At 37.2% G+C, this 14,712-nt stretch overlaps 4 protein-coding genes across 11 annotated transcripts in view; 1 reads left to right on the top strand and 3 right to left on the bottom strand.

Annotated features, from left to right (window-relative positions):
• Window positions 1-4,893, bottom strand: part of nuf (rab11 family-interacting protein nuf) — a 26,136-nt gene extending 21,243 nt beyond the window's left edge. The window contains exon 1 of the mRNA XM_011053875.2: window positions 4,753-4,893. The gene's annotated coding sequence lies outside the window, so the exon portion shown is untranslated. The remainder of the gene's footprint in view (window positions 1-4,752) is intronic.
• On the bottom strand, window positions 3,925-11,078 carry LOC105144760 (uncharacterized). Of its 3 annotated transcripts, none has more exons than XM_087415814.1 (3): window positions 10,444-10,579; window positions 8,770-8,972; window positions 3,925-7,968 (listed from the first exon to the last, which is right to left on the bottom strand). In XM_087415814.1, exons 2-3 carry the CDS (start codon window positions 8,801-8,803, stop codon window positions 7,247-7,249), a joined length of 756 nt encoding a protein of 251 aa, XP_087271940.1. In that variant the 5' UTR covers window positions 8,804-8,972; window positions 10,444-10,579; the 3' UTR covers window positions 3,925-7,246. The 3 variants fall into 3 exon arrangements, with proteins under 3 accessions (XP_087271940.1, XP_011052176.1, XP_011052175.1); XM_011053874.2 differs by lacking the exon at window positions 10,444-10,579 and adding an exon at window positions 9,066-9,154; XM_011053873.2 differs by lacking the exon at window positions 8,770-8,972 and having other exon boundaries at window positions 10,444-11,078.
• Prpk (TP53 regulating kinase) lies at window positions 5,047-13,683 on the top strand. 6 transcript variants are annotated; one of them, XM_011053871.2, is made up of 4 exons: window positions 5,047-5,177; window positions 12,078-12,340; window positions 12,452-12,724; window positions 13,067-13,683. In XM_011053871.2, exons 2-4 carry the CDS (start codon window positions 12,154-12,156, stop codon window positions 13,312-13,314), a joined length of 708 nt encoding a protein of 235 aa, XP_011052173.1. In that variant the 5' UTR covers window positions 5,047-5,177; window positions 12,078-12,153; the 3' UTR covers window positions 13,315-13,683. The 6 variants fall into 6 exon arrangements, with proteins under 6 accessions (XP_011052173.1, XP_011052172.1, XP_011052170.1 ...); XM_011053870.2 differs by lacking the exon at window positions 5,047-5,177 and adding an exon at window positions 8,630-8,987; XM_011053868.2 differs by lacking the exon at window positions 5,047-5,177 and adding an exon at window positions 9,182-9,317.
• LOC105144758 (Uncharacterized protein C20orf24-like protein) lies at window positions 13,500-14,712 on the bottom strand. Its single transcript, XM_011053867.2, has 4 exons — window positions 14,317-14,712; window positions 14,079-14,182; window positions 13,844-13,973; window positions 13,500-13,746 (listed from the first exon to the last, which is right to left on the bottom strand). The coding sequence occupies exons 1-4, from the start codon at window positions 14,413-14,415 to the stop codon at window positions 13,705-13,707; spliced, it is 375 nt and encodes a 124-aa protein (XP_011052169.1). The 5' UTR covers window positions 14,416-14,712; the 3' UTR covers window positions 13,500-13,704.

Genomic DNA, 14,712 nt, shown 5'->3' with positions numbered 1-14,712 from the left:
ATATTTTTATTTTTATTTATAGAAAAAATTCCTATTAAAAAAATTATCATTATAAAATACTAATAAAAGCTATTCAACTTTTATTTAAAAAACATTTTTTCATTTCTTGTAATTTCGATGATATTCACTTCGAAAGAAACTAACAAAGTTTTGTCAAACGGATGTTTTATTTCTTTGAAATATTATATAAAGAATACTAACAATAAAAATTTTTTTTTACTAACAATAAAAAAACTAGAGTAATTATCTGAAAATTCAAATTATTAAATCTCTCTTGACTACAAATTTCAACGCAAAGTAACATAATCTACGTGGATTGCAAAAATGCATTTTCGCAGTTTCAATTTAATGTAAGGGAATCCTCCTCCTTCGCAATCTTTCCAGCATATTGCTTGCTGACATCGACTAGTAAAGTTAGTTCAACATTATCGCATCGCAACATCGCAAGCGTTGCAGTTTAATCAAAGTCAAGCCTGATGTTGATCAGATTGCAATACTTGCGACACGTTTGCGACGCTACGATGTGATTATTGTAGAACCAGTTTGTGGGGCTCGCGGTCATTATTCTAATGAAGTAAATACAGACATTGCTTGTCTGTATATATATATGGAACTACGGCGAGATCTCAATGGTGATATCTGTAATTTTATTAAACGATGTATTCTAAAGAAGCAGAGTAAGGAAAAAGCGTGAGAAAACTGGCAAGAAGGTCACAATATAATGGGTGCGTTCGGAAAGACGCTATCAACGCTATGAATGTAAACGTTACCAACGCTGTTCCTAGAGCCAATAACACGATAATGTTCACAAGTTGCATAAACAATAAATGAAGTCGATAGCATTCGTCGAGGTAGGTTAAAATGGAAACATGAGATAATATTTTATAAAAGAGTATCTAAAATATATATTTTAATATAAATATATAATATATCAAATTTTTTATAACAAAAAAAATTTTTGAACCACAAAGATAAAGTATCGGAATATTACGAAAGATTGACGGTAGCGCTTGACGAAACTTCCGGAGCTTTGTAGCGCCTTCATATTATTTCGGTCAATTACACGATCTTATAAATATTTAATTATAGTTTTTTATTTAATTATAGTTATACGAATAACTCACAAACCATTTTAATGATACTTCATACAAAATAATTCCGTATATAAGAAGTTGTTCAATTTACCAGCGATTAATTATTTGGTTAATTATTACAAGAGATAAATGCCTTTAATGATCTAACTCGATCTTAAGTGCTCTTGTAAATTCTATGTGAATTTATATACTACTACTTATATACTACATAGTCTATTAAACTGCGCGTCGAAATGATTTTTCGGTCTTGAAACGTAAACTCCACTGAACTACAATACACCGGTATTAGCATTAATTCGTGACAAAATTTTTATAAACTTTTAAAGAAAAGATCAGAAAATACATTATTCACTTCAAATTGTCACTCAGTGAAAAAAATTGTAGCATAATGATTAAAAATTATTTTAAAGAAAAAAATGTTAAGCTTAACTTACAATTAAAGAAATTTGTTTTGGCTTTAAAATGCTTTTTTAAATATCACTTTGCAGAGATATGTGAAATTTGAATTTGGTCTTTTTTAACGCTGATTTTAAATGACTTTTTAATTTTGTTGAGAAGGAAAAGGCAAACAAGATGGAATAATTAAAAAATCGTTTTTGCTTCAATGTTGGATAACTTGTCTAAAAAAATTATACAGAGTTGAATAAAAAAGCAAATTAAGGGTAAAGATTCACTCTTTCGAATGTAAACTGTAAACCGCCTTTGTGTGCAATTTTGTTTTCTAAAGTACCGACCGAAAAAATAGAGATTTCAAACTGTAAAATACTCTTTTAAATATCTCGATACAATGATTTATGATGAAGTTCTTCTTTCTTGAAATTTGCCTATTTTTGTAATGTGGAATAGATGATCCTTTAATTTTGAGTAGTGTATATTAAAATTAAAATCTTTAAGAAGTCACTATATTTCCAAAAATATTCTAAAATGTTAAAGTATGTTCGGTAATTTTTATGATTTTAAAAAACAAAAGCTGCAAATATAACAATCAATTAAAATTATTGGGATCGTTTTGCTTCTTATGTGACCGATATAAAATTCTCATTGTGATCACAAAGGGTTAAGAATGTTCGATTGAGATTTTTGTCATTTATTTTACAATACATTTTCATATATTTTTATTAGAGCATAGATTAAAAAAATACTACTTAATTCTCTTATTGAAATAATTTATGATTCAGATGATAAATCATCACAATTGTGTTACTTTTAAATGTGATTTAGAATAATCCGTAATTTTTTATATAATTTTTCTATTATTTTGAAATATCTATCGAACATCCTTAAAATAGTCATTTCTATAATCGATGTACTTGTCGGTCAATATTATATACAATCGTCAAACTCCTATATATAAATTTTTTAATCACAAATTTTCATTGGTTTTCATTACCTTCTGAGATGTGTGTCCCAAAAATGAGCAACTAATTATTAATATGAAAATTTGTGGTAAAACAATTTATATGAGAGTTTGATGATCCTGAATACAATCACATTCGTTTTAGCTCTTATTAAAATATCCTATAACTGATGAACGCGGCAAATGTCACGTGCAACATTTTTTAGAAGGAAATAGATTCTAAGGGCTGAGTGGGACATCTTGTCCTGCAAAATCTAATTGAATCCAATTGAATCCAATTGAATAAAAAAAAAAGTATTCGCTATTTTTTTTTAAATACGCATTCGAATAGAAAAAAATTTCAATTCATTTTAATCCATTCTCGTTTACTATAAAGTCCCCTTCTTTTGAGCACTTAGACTAGACCTCGTTTGAAATTCTTTCAGTCGAAGAAGAATTAAAATTGGAACAAAATTTGAAAATAAAGTTGCAATTATAGGAGTGAATGTAGAGATTCCTTTATGCGTCACGCTTATGGCTCCTGCACAGAATCACGAAGGGAAATTGTCGCGAGAGCCAATCAATTTATCGCTTTTCTATAAAAGCGAAAGAATGATTGGTTACTGCGCTAACTTCCACCGTGCGGCAAACGTTACCACGTCCTGTCTACAGGAACATTAGGCTACTTACAGTGCTTACTAAGCACACCGGGATATGACCAGAGGTCTCCAGGCACTTGTCACTCGGAATGGAATGCGTAGATGCGTTTCGAATCACACCGAGCTGAGATTCCAGTCCGCCTATTTAGAGCAGACTCGAAAGTGTGAACAGAGAGCGGAGGATATATTTAACGTGCACGAGTCTCTGATATCTAATCTTCGTTCTCTAACGGCACATGGATATCGTCAGTATTTTGCCTAATCTATATTTTGTTACCGTTGTTACCGTTCTTACCCGAAGCAAAACATTCGTCCATAAATCTGATTGAGATCGTCTATCATTTTTCAATCTTCTTTAGATCGATCGTTCCTGAAGAATTCACATATTACTTCCCGAAGTCATTTCGACTCGCTTTTATTTTTATATCGATCACAATTTTAGTTTTTTATATTATTTACATTCGTCGTAAGATGAAATGCTTTGTTTGCTACACACTTTTGACATTTAAGAATTATGTGTAATAATAAAGCCTAATGCACTATTGAAAAGCACAGGCAATCTGGCAACAGGAAGAGAGAATACGAGATTTCAACTTATCATAATAGAAACAATGTAACATCGAAATGCACGATTTCTGATAAGTTGAAATCTGTTAAGTTGTTTTCTGTTTCTATCGCTTGTGTTTTTCATTGTGCCTTAGACTCAGCTCTTGCCGATTAAAGACAACAAGTTTTGAGGTCTCTCTGATTTCACACTCATGGATGATTAATTACTCCTAGTAATTAGGCGAAGTGACGCAATAGTAATATTAGTAATGCAATAAAATAAGTGATGTAATAAAAAAGTCCTTTTTATTTTAATAAAATAATGTGTTTTTAACACACATTCGGTTTTCTTTTCAAGCAATTTCACAATCAAGAAATGAGCATGACGGTTAAAGGATTAGACGCTAGACTAGAGCCGAGCGAACACGTTCTATTTTCAAACTGGACATGCTCGTATTGCACATACGTCGAAATCAACAACTACATATGTATACATATGTTACAAAAAAGTGATTGGTTACGAGGACGATCGAAGGTCTGTACAATAGAATTTACAGTAACGGTGCGAGCGGTACGCTGAACTATTCGCATACAATCACGCATTTATGTTCGCTCCTTTCAGATATATTGTATAATGACTATTTCTACCAATGCAGATTCATTTTTTAATCTTGGTCTTTTTCTATAAAAATTAGAGAAAAAGATAAAGAGTAAGCTAAACTGAAATTTAAGTTAATCCATATTGATAGAAATAGATGTAAAGGGAATATAATATGACGCTTTTCGATCAATTCGGAGTTGAATTTTTTTCATCAATAAAAATAACATTCAGGTATCAATGAAGGCGATATTCCTTTTGATGAATTTAAATCGCTGAGAAGGCAAATAACGAATATTTTCTTCTCTCGAATAAAAAGATACGTTGTCCTAAAAACTGACGGTCGACATTTTTCCGCCGAGAGAAATGTCAACTCCGAACTGACGGAGGAATTCTCCGGAAACTCACAGAGTTCACACGCGGTGGTACCACTTCATGGGTACCACTTCAAGAGAGCAGACTTTCCGACGCGGAAGAAGCGCACGGAAGTTAGATTTCTGATCCTGAAACTTGACTCACCTCGCGCGTCGATTGCAGTGCGACACAGTGCGACACAGCTAGCGGCAGACAGGTACGACCGTGTACATCCACCGTTCGTAGAGCAGCAATGTATATCCCGTTTGTCCGCTGAATCAACACACCTATGCTCGCGCGACAACGTGTCATAGAACGCGACGTCTACCCGGGAAAGACCGATTAACCGAGGTGCGCGCGACCGAGATAACGGTGTGTGTTCGACGGCGAACTGAAAGCATAGACGCGGACGCGAAGTCGCGAAGTCGCGAGTCGCGAGTCACGGCGCGAAAGCTACGGAGACGTGGAGCTCGAGGAAGTGGAACGTACGATTGTGGAGCCACACCGACTGATCGACGACAACGAGGGAGGGCGCATGCGCACTCTGCGCGAAATTATCGTGCACTACTCACTAGCACCGATCGGTAGTGGTATGATGTACATGAAACGTCGCAAGGACGTGATGAACGCGCACTGACTGCCTGCGACAGGCGCACAGTGGTACACACAGGTGTGCGTCACTGCTGTATCCGTCAGGGCCAGATACGAGAGAGAGAGAGAGAGAGAGAGAGAGAGAGAGAGAGAGAGAGAGAGAGAGAGAGAGAGAGAGAGAGAGAGAGAGAGAGAGAAAGAAAGAGAGCACAGTGTCGCTCAACCGTGTCGCCGCGTCTCGGTAGCGAACCCGCTTAGAACCCAGGACAATCCGGTTGATGACCTACCTAGAGCTGTATAGCTTATACATCCAATTGTATACGGGGTGTCTAGTAATTAAACTGTCAACTTTTGTGAATAGGTACAATGGATTAAACTAAATAGAAAAGTTGCGCGGATAAATCACGTGGGACATCCTTGTCCGCAAATCTTTATATTAATTAACTTCTTATTAGTTACTGATTTATAAGAAACTCGCAAAACAATAAAGAATTTTTCTATTCAGTTAAACCCGCTCTACCTGCCAACGAAAGATGACGCGGTAATTTCTGAACATCCTATATATAACACGCATGCATGCACTCGCTAAAAAAAATGAGCCATTAAATTTTAGCATAAACTTTTAATATTTTTTAATAGTGTTAACTTAGCGAAAAATTTTCGTATGAGATGGACCAAGTTCAAATTAAAGCTTGATAATTACAGAGATTAAATTTAAATTACAAAATAATGAACATTAAAGACGAATGTCCAAGTTTTAATTTGATTTGGTTCATCTCAATAATTTTTCGCTGAGTTACCGCTACTATTGAAAAATATTAAAAATTTAATAGCTCGTTTTTTTATACGATGAGTTGTTTATCAGTTGTTTTTTTTCATACGGATTTTTAACGGTTTCAGTAGCTCGTGTTGATCGGTGTTGCGTGGGGAAAAAAAATTGTAAAATATTTCGGTTTCTTAAGATTTTGTGGCCGCTCTTTGAGGAATAAAGATTTTTACTTAGTTGTTACAAAAACGTGGCCAAATTTTAAGGGCGTATTCTATTCAATAAAAATGGAAACAAGTCATATGAACATAAATTTGGAAATACTTCCTTTCGAAAATGTTTTTGGTTTGCATAAATTTTTAATAATAATGTTGTTTAACAAAAAATGTTTTTGTTTATGATACTCCTACTGTGAGTTTCCCAAAATCCTATTCACGTGAAAATTTGAAATATTTTTAAAATTTCTTAACGTCTTCGATAAATTCCATAAATATGCAAAGCATGCATCGCTGCAGAAGTTTCTAACAATTATTTTAGCAAAATGTTTTTGCTTATTTCTGTCATAAATAAAAAATATTTAACTCGGAAAGAAAGTATTTCCGCACGGAGGGAAAAAATTTTGGCAATTATATTATAAATTAACAACTCCAAAATTTAAGTACTTGCAATTAGTTTTATCGAGAGTTTACAAAGTAATAAGAACTAAAGTAGTACTAAATACTACAAAAATATAGTATTTAATACTACTTTACTTCTTATTATTTCGTAAAATTAGTTGCAAGTACTTAAATTTAGAGTTGTTAATTTATAATGTTATCAAAAGTATTTTTTTTTCTCAATGAACGGACTCATGTTCATATTACTTTTTGTTTCATCCGTATTGTGACTATACGCTCTAAAATTTGGCCAGGTGTTTCTAAAACATCCTGTATATTTACATAAAATAAATACTCCTTATTCCTTAAAAAATCGTTTAAATGAAAAACTTTAAGATTCCCGCTTCTTCTCCGTCAGTCACACAGGACGCGTTCAGGAATTAGTACATCATTTTATCCTTGTTGTTCACCGAATGTTAAAGAAGAATAAAATGATACCTAGATATATTCGGGCGAAGTTTTTGAACGCAGTCCTAAATTATGGCACTAAACGACGGCGTGTAAAAAAAAAGTCAATTTAACTTTGGTATCGGCATATACATGAGCATTAAGAAAAATCCACATAACTCGTTTTTAACATCGCGACGTGATATTATTACAGCGAGAAAAAGGAGTCTCAAAAGTTAACTTAGCGCAGCGACGTCAGTTAAGTCTTCGCCGTTGACTCGTCGTCGGTAGTCTTATTGTAGACTTCCTTGTAAACAAGCTCTTGCATCTGCATCCTGAGTAACATCCTGCGATCGGCCGGTAGGGTACGGATATGCGGTAATAGGCTCATCAGGAAGTAGTAATTGTCATCGAAACGACAACTGCCCTCGAGCGGATCAACGCCGGCGAGACCGGTGTCACTGTCACTCATCAGGACCTGCTCAGGCGAAATATTCTGCAGCATCATCTCGTTTTCCGCCAAATTGTCGGTGACGTTTTGAAATTCCAAGTTGTCGAAGCTCTCTTCGGGTTCGCGCTTCACGTCCACTGTACCACGTCGACCGTCACCACCGTCCAGCTTATGCTGATGATGGTGACGGTGGTGGTGATGATGATGGCCGATATTACCGTCGCCGGCCATCGATAACAGATGATCGGCGATTGTGTCTCGATCGTCGAGGCCGCTGTCGATGCTTGGAGTCAGCATACCGTTTTCGCCTTCGCCCTCGCTTGGCTGCAGCTCGTCTTCCGTTTTCGGGATGCTGCGCTCCCAGATTGGCGGCCGTGGCAGCATTTGCTCTTTGAGGAATTGCAAGCTTTTGAAGTGTATCCATACTGGCCGGTTCCGATGAAACTTGCTCTTGCGATATACCTGATCCTTCTTTAATTCAGCACGGAATGTGTCACGCAGGCCCTTCCATTTTGCCTTCAGCATCGGTTCTATAAATAGACAAACGAAAGCTTATTCAGTGATGTTGCAGACGCAACAACATGTTAACAGCATATGCAGCCGGTTCGCTTTGCAAGTGAAGATTCAATAATTCGTCAGCACTTTAAAAGAATGCTGGAGCGATGGCCGAACTTGATTAATGTCAGTAATACAGATTTTTTTTAACTCCAAATTCATCCAGAACAATATATGCAAAATGCAGATATAAGACATCCTGATCGAAGATATCTTTCAGACATTATGTCATAGAGATGTCCTCAAGCGTCTGTAAGATATCTATGTAACATCACATGTCTAACGACAATTCTTACAATTACATAATTTGCATTGAAGATGATACTCGTAATAGAATGGAGGTGTATTTTCCTTAATAAAAATCTGTTTTATCGACATCAAGTCCTTTCCAGCATCCTCTTAAATACAGTATTAAAATGCCATAAACCAATCAGAAGGCTGTATTAGTATCTTAAGACGGTCTTAAAATAAGAACGGACTATAAATATCGCCCTGTGAATGCTACTGACACTATGCTTGCGGCTTGTTATTTATGGAGCTTGCTAACATTATCGCGTTATTTGTATGAACAGCGTTGGTAGCGTTATTTGTATTCATAGCGCTGGTAGCGTCCCCCGAACGCACCCCCTAGTGTTAATTGAGATCAAAAAGCATTAACGCTGCGCTAGTGCTGTTCATGGAGCTGGTAGTAGCTAACGCTATCTTAGCTCCTCGAACAGATGATCGAGTTCGCAGCATTTGTGTTTACCGCGTGACAGTGAACTTCCCGAACGCACCTTTGAAATGCTCCCAGTAATTCTCATACGTCATCAATACGTCATCGTTTCCGTTCCCACTTCCATTCCAACTGCCTCACTTCGGTGAATTGGCTGAAGGGTTCACATAGCGATTGTAGCATCGGAACAATAATGGACCAATCCAAGCATATCGTTTAGAGCGTAGTGTTCAGAGCATTTGGAAGAAGCAAGTGGACCGCAACCTTGATAACACAACGGTATGTATATTCATGGTTGCAACAATAAAAGGTTGCAACACTTTCTTTTCGATTAGTTTCGGAATGCAGCCTACTCACCGAGTGATTAGTTTTTCTTATTTATGGATCCATAATGATAAGATCTATCTATGATATACAAAGAGACCGCGTATTGATTGCATTCGTGCGCGCGCATCGACGCATCCTTGCGTTATTCTGCGCATGCGTCCTCGACCGAATGATTTGTGCATGTGCGTGTATTCACGTTGGTTCACCGTTTACGGTTCAATTAATATTACGATCGAAGCACGATAAGAAATCTTGTTTCGGTCGTGCATTGGAATACCTCAGGTAAGATGATGATGACCCCGCGGTATATCGCGCGGCATTGACGTAATCATTCGTGGCATACTTCGCGCCGGTTCGCGCGTGAAATGAGGTTAGGACGATGCACGTATGTCAACACGTCAAATAAACATACATATGAAACTTGCGAATCTCGAGAACTGTACTTTAAAATAGCAGGAATTGTACTTTAGAATAGCATAAAACAGCATGAACCTCTAGAATAAAAGTAATTCGTTAAGTCAAATATGAAATTTTTAATTCGCATCTACAACTTCACAAGGTGCAGAATTTCGTTTTGAAACCTGCGCTTCCTGGCAAGGAAATCCGTTTCGTGTCTTTGAATTTGGATGATGGCGAGATAGATCGACGAGCCGGAGAGAATAATATTTCATTTTGAGATGTGCGACGGTAGAATGTTATAATTTAGAATATTAGCCTAACATAACGCTTTGATGTCGAAAAAGAGATGCGCTGTGATAGTCTTCTGTATTTGCTTTTTCGACGGAGTGGAGCATGAAATGTCAAAATTGCGTTGAAAGACTTCTTTAAGTATTAAAGCAACTATATAATGAAAAATTGTAATATCGAGATACTTTTTAAAAAAAACTTGGCCAAAAACGCCGAAGATTGATCCAGACATCACCAAATGATCCTTACTTTCTCTCTCTTTGTAAATTTTTTTTGTGACATGGGAAAGGCATTATTTTAGCCGTTTATTTAAAGCGCGTTAATATTTGCGTAAAATGAAAATAAGGATTTGAACGCCGCGTTTCTCCAAGACGACCGAGTCGGATAGGCAATTTTAAGAATTCATAAGTCATTCATGAGATGAGCGGTTGCCGTATCCTTCTCGACCTGACGACTTGCTAGTTCGGCAGGCTCGTTTCGATGTCACGATCATCGCGCTCGCGTACGTAAAGGACGTATTCATCCTTATTGCCGAAGGAGAGGAACCAAGAGGAACTAAGAGAAACCAAGAGGAACGGTCTGACACGAGTGAGCGACGCATGGGCGAAAGACGACTGGTGTCTGGGCAGCGTAGGGCGTTTGCGTCGCTGGCGAGCGATTACTTATCGCGGCTCGGGTCCTGCGGTACCAATCGGGGATGGGGTGTTTACATGACACGTACTGGGCAGATTGAATATCGCTGCGATCTCCATCCAGACGCGGTTGGTCACCTCGCGATTATGGTAGGAGATGTGCCTTTGATTCCAGAGCGCCGGCCGTTTGTAGACTTCGGCGATCAGCCGATTCGCGTCCATCTTCACCTCGTCCCTCATACTTTCTTCGCCTCGTCGTCGTCGTCGTCTTCTTCTTCTTTTCGCCAACTCGCACTACCCCCGCGGATGGGGAAGCTCGTAACGATGGCGAGTCAGGCGATGGCGAGTGGCGGACCCGGGACCGATGGGAACAAAGTACGGGCGAATACTAGCGCTGGGATAGCGATTAGCGCGCAGGTCGCTGGCGGATAACGATCGATTTGCGTTTCGCCCTCGTCTCGCCTCGCTAGCGCTAGCGGCCGCGCTTTTCCCAAGTACCTTACCTCCTCGCCGCCCTCGCCCTCGCTCGCGGCCTCGCCCTTAACATTTTGCCTCGCGCAAGCGAATAGAATGACCGAAGGACTGATATCTCTTATTCGCCTCGTCCTTCTATATGTTTAATACGTTTATGTGCGACTAGTGAAAGCGCCCAGTTAGCTCAAATCAGCGCTCGAATGTCTTAGATTTTACATTTTATTTCTTTATATATGTGTATTCTTTTTAAGTAAATTGTCACTCTAAAAAATATATGACATGTTACTCTTATATCCGTTTTTACCAAATATGGTAATGTAAATTAACTTTAAGGCTCCTGAGTTGTCGCCACGGCCATACTGAATCGTGATGTTAGAAGCGAGAGTGACACATTAATTTCTGTTACTTACTATTTGTAAATAAAGACAATTTGGATTAAAACGAGATAATGAGATCGCGTTAAAACACTTGTAAAACTGGGGCAAAGCTATTTTATACCCCCTGATAGTCAGTAAATAGATCAGTAAAGATAAAGATATTTGAAGTTCGTTTATTCAACGCGCATGCGTATTCTATTTTCACTTTCACGCGTCTTTTATCACCTTTTATGATTATTTATTGATTGTCAAGGGGGATAAGGATAGCTTTGTCTCATTTTTACAAGTATTTTAAAGTTATCTCGTCATTTCGTTTTATCCAAATTTGTCTTTATTTACAAATGGCACGTAACAAAAATTAATGTGTCATTTTTCGCTTTTGACGTCATGATTGAGTATGGCCGTGACGACTACTTGCGACCATTCAGGAGTCTCGGTTTAACTTACTCTTCAGCTTTTTCTAATTTTTAAAACTAAAAAAAGATTAAGGGTTAGTTAAACTACATTGATAGAAGTGGGCATTAAAGATTGAAAATTGAGCTACTCAATTCTTCAAGTTCTTCACTGGCTCAATTTTCACTCTTTAAAATCTGATTCCACTCCAAAGCATTTAGAGAGTGTGCATGCATGCAGCTTCGTTGAAACTTCGATAAATATTTTATATCGCGGATCGCTTGATCATGAAGATTCATTACGTAAATTGCAATGAGTAAATCGATCTGTTCGCGAATACAATACGCGAATGTAATATTTGCGCATCTAATGGACATGTGCGTGCACATTGTGCCTACAATCTTTGTGATAATGAAGAATTTCACTTCTAGCGTGAATAAAAGCTCTCTTCCTTCAAACTCTGTTGTTTCATTTTCTAGAGCTCGTTACAATAACGTAAATATAGAAGTGCAATATTCGCGTTTCGACTGACATGGTGCATCTCCAGTAATCATAATGAAAGACTCGGAATTGATAGTACAAGGAGCAGAGGCACGTCTCTATAAGGGACTCTATTTAGGAAGGACATGCATGATGAAGGAGAGATTCGTAAAGAATTACCGACACCCAGAACTAGACGCTCGTCTCACCAAGGATCGCATCAGAGCCGAGGCTCGCGCCATTATCCGGGCGAAGTCCGCAGGTAAAAATGCACGACGCATCGAAGTACATGACTGGTGGAAGAGTATGACTCGCATTCATTACTTTCATTTATTCTTGTTCAATATATAATCTGCCCCGTTCTGTTCTTAAGGAATAGCAACGCCGGCTTTATATTTAGTAGACTTGGAGCGACGCAGAATTTACATGGAATACATAGAAAACGCCACAGTGCTGAAAAACTTCATAGATGAGAATATTTCGGGAAAAATAGATATGGTTCATTTGCTAGATTTCATAGGACGTGGACTGGGCACAGTAATAGCTAAGTTGCACTCGAAACATATTATCCATGGCGATTTGACCACATCAAATATACTGCTCAAGAACAACTCAATCGAGTCACTCTATAACAATCCATCAGGAGGTAAACTTTTCGCAATGGCATTTCTCTTTGCGCACAATAAATGCTTTAATGTCGCTTTAAATCACGAATACGGTAAACGATAAATAAACTTTATCATAATTATCATATTTAATTGTAAATCGAATTATTGATAACAAATTTGCTTTGCACTGAAAAGGAGGTTCAACATTTTGTATTTGAAAAAATTTAGTATCCTTTGTATAATACATATCTATTATAGAAGATTCAATTATTTCTTTATAAATGGCGATATCTATCTATCTGTGTATGTGTGATTTGCACGCACACACACAACACACACATACACACTATATGTATTTATAAAATGATATTCCTTTGCAGCCGAGGCACAGTTTGTAATGATTGACTTCGGATTGGCCCGAGTGGATTCCACACTAGAAGATAAAGCCGTCGATCTATACGTTCTCGAGCGATCGCTACTTAACGCGCATTGCGAAGTGCCGGAATTGTTTTCCCGTGTTTTTCATTACTATCAACAGCATTATCAAAATAAAAAGCAATATGAGCAAATACTCGCTAAATACAAGCAGGTACAAGCGCGGGGACGTAAGCGCTTGATGGTAGGCTAAAGCAATGGAAACGCCGCTGAAATTTATATTGTAAAGTTCTAAGGAAAATATGAATCATACAAATGTATTTTTATAATATTACGAAACGTCTTTTAGTAGAGATTAACTCAAGTGAGAACGAAACAAACGAGTTTTGCAAAAATTCGATTGCAATTAAAGTGGTTAAAATTATATAAGATACATAGTTTGAGAAGGTAAGAAGGTCTTTCTTTTCTTTATACACAGATAAATCATATTTGTATGTAATAATATGTAACAGTATATGAAAAAAGTCAATATATAACAGTATCTATTGTGAAGGAAACTATTGTATATGTATAATGAATTTGGCAGCAGCGATGATCCATATGAAAAAACTATTGCTCTTTATCTGTGATCTTGTTGAGTATATCAGTCAAAATGCAATCCTGAATATATAATAATCCAAGTCACCTATTAACAAACAACAGTAATAAAGTACAAGCTGAAAGAGCAAGAGAGAAAAGGAAAAAGATGATCCATTAAGAGAAACTGATCCTGCTCCACTTACCAGAAACCCAGCGAATGAGGTCATGAATCCTTCTTTCGTCAATTCCCATATACCACCGTACTCTTCCTCGTCAATTTGTTGAAAATTACTAAAGTATAAATACGTAATTCCTGCATTGACTACAACAAATCTGAAATATAAACACGTGGCAATGTATTTGGTAAGATCACATTGTGATTTGAGACATACATATTAAAAAGAGAGCAAACAGTCTAGTTGGTGTCTCTATACTTACAACAATAAAGCTATAAAACCTTTTAGTGGTATAAGGCCCCATCCTATGCCAACGATAATACCGATCGCCTGTCTCGCCCAGTATATTACATCGAGAAATTCCTCCTGCAACAAAAAGGAATGAAAAGATAAAGAAATGACAAGTCAGAAATAATTTCCGCTTCGTGGATTCTTTTCCCCTTTGGATAGAATAGGATACTAGTAATACCATGACACGACAATTCAAGGGTTATGTTTACCTTGTCTGGCCACTCGGAGTTCGCGGTAATCGCACGTGTCCATACGGTAACCTCGTACTTGGCTCCGTTTCCATTCTTCTCCGTCCTCGTACGCGACATCTCGGAACTCGCGATTACACGTCGACCGTCGAAATGACTACGCGAGCATCAGCGCGCGAGGAGCCGAGCTGGCTACAATCTACAATACACATACAATATATCAAATATATGTATCATAATGTAAAATAGATATGTCAACTTCAGCTCCGAAATTGAAACGCAAGATCATCAACGCAGAGAAAATAAATGTGATTAAGATTTTGGGGACTGAATGATGCATATCAACACTTCACAGTCCTCGAAATCTTAAATGTATTCAATTTTTTTTTTTTGCATCGACAGCCCTGCATAGAGATC

This window comes from Acromyrmex echinatior, chromosome 18 (genome assembly GCF_024713525.1).
Source record: "Acromyrmex echinatior isolate Ae372 chromosome 18, ASM2471352v2, whole genome shotgun sequence".
NCBI lineage: Eukaryota > Metazoa > Arthropoda > Insecta > Hymenoptera > Formicidae > Acromyrmex > Acromyrmex echinatior.
This window is presented reverse-complemented; position numbering and strand designations above follow the sequence as displayed.

Bases quoted from the DNA above. Each gene is read 5' to 3' on its own strand.
- LOC105144760 (XM_011053873.2), bottom strand. From the start codon at position 10,594: ATGAGGGACGAGGTGAAGATGGACGCGAATCGGCTGATCGCCGAAGTC. The intron at 7,969-10,443 runs GTACGTGTCATG...GTCTATTTATAG, and splicing joins AGCGATATTCAATCTGCCCA to AACCGATGCTGAAGGCAAAA.
- Prpk (XM_011053871.2), top strand. From the start codon at position 12,154: ATGAAAGACTCGGAATTGATAGTACAAGGAGCAGAGGCACGTCTCTAT. The intron at 12,341-12,451 runs GTAAAAATGCAC...TCTGTTCTTAAG, and splicing joins TATCCGGGCGAAGTCCGCAG to GAATAGCAACGCCGGCTTTA. The intron at 12,725-13,066 runs GTAAACTTTTCG...ATTCCTTTGCAG, and splicing joins CTATAACAATCCATCAGGAG to CCGAGGCACAGTTTGTAATG.
- LOC105144758 (XM_011053867.2), bottom strand. From the start codon at position 14,415: ATGTCGCGTACGAGGACGGAGAAGAATGGAAACGGAGCCAAGTACGAG. The intron at 13,974-14,078 runs GTAAGTATAGAG...TTTATATTTCAG, and splicing joins GGTTTTATAGCTTTATTGTT to ATTTGTTGTAGTCAATGCAG. The intron at 13,747-13,843 runs GTAAGTGGAGCA...GTTTGTTAATAG, and splicing joins CCTCATTCGCTGGGTTTCTG to GTGACTTGGATTATTATATA.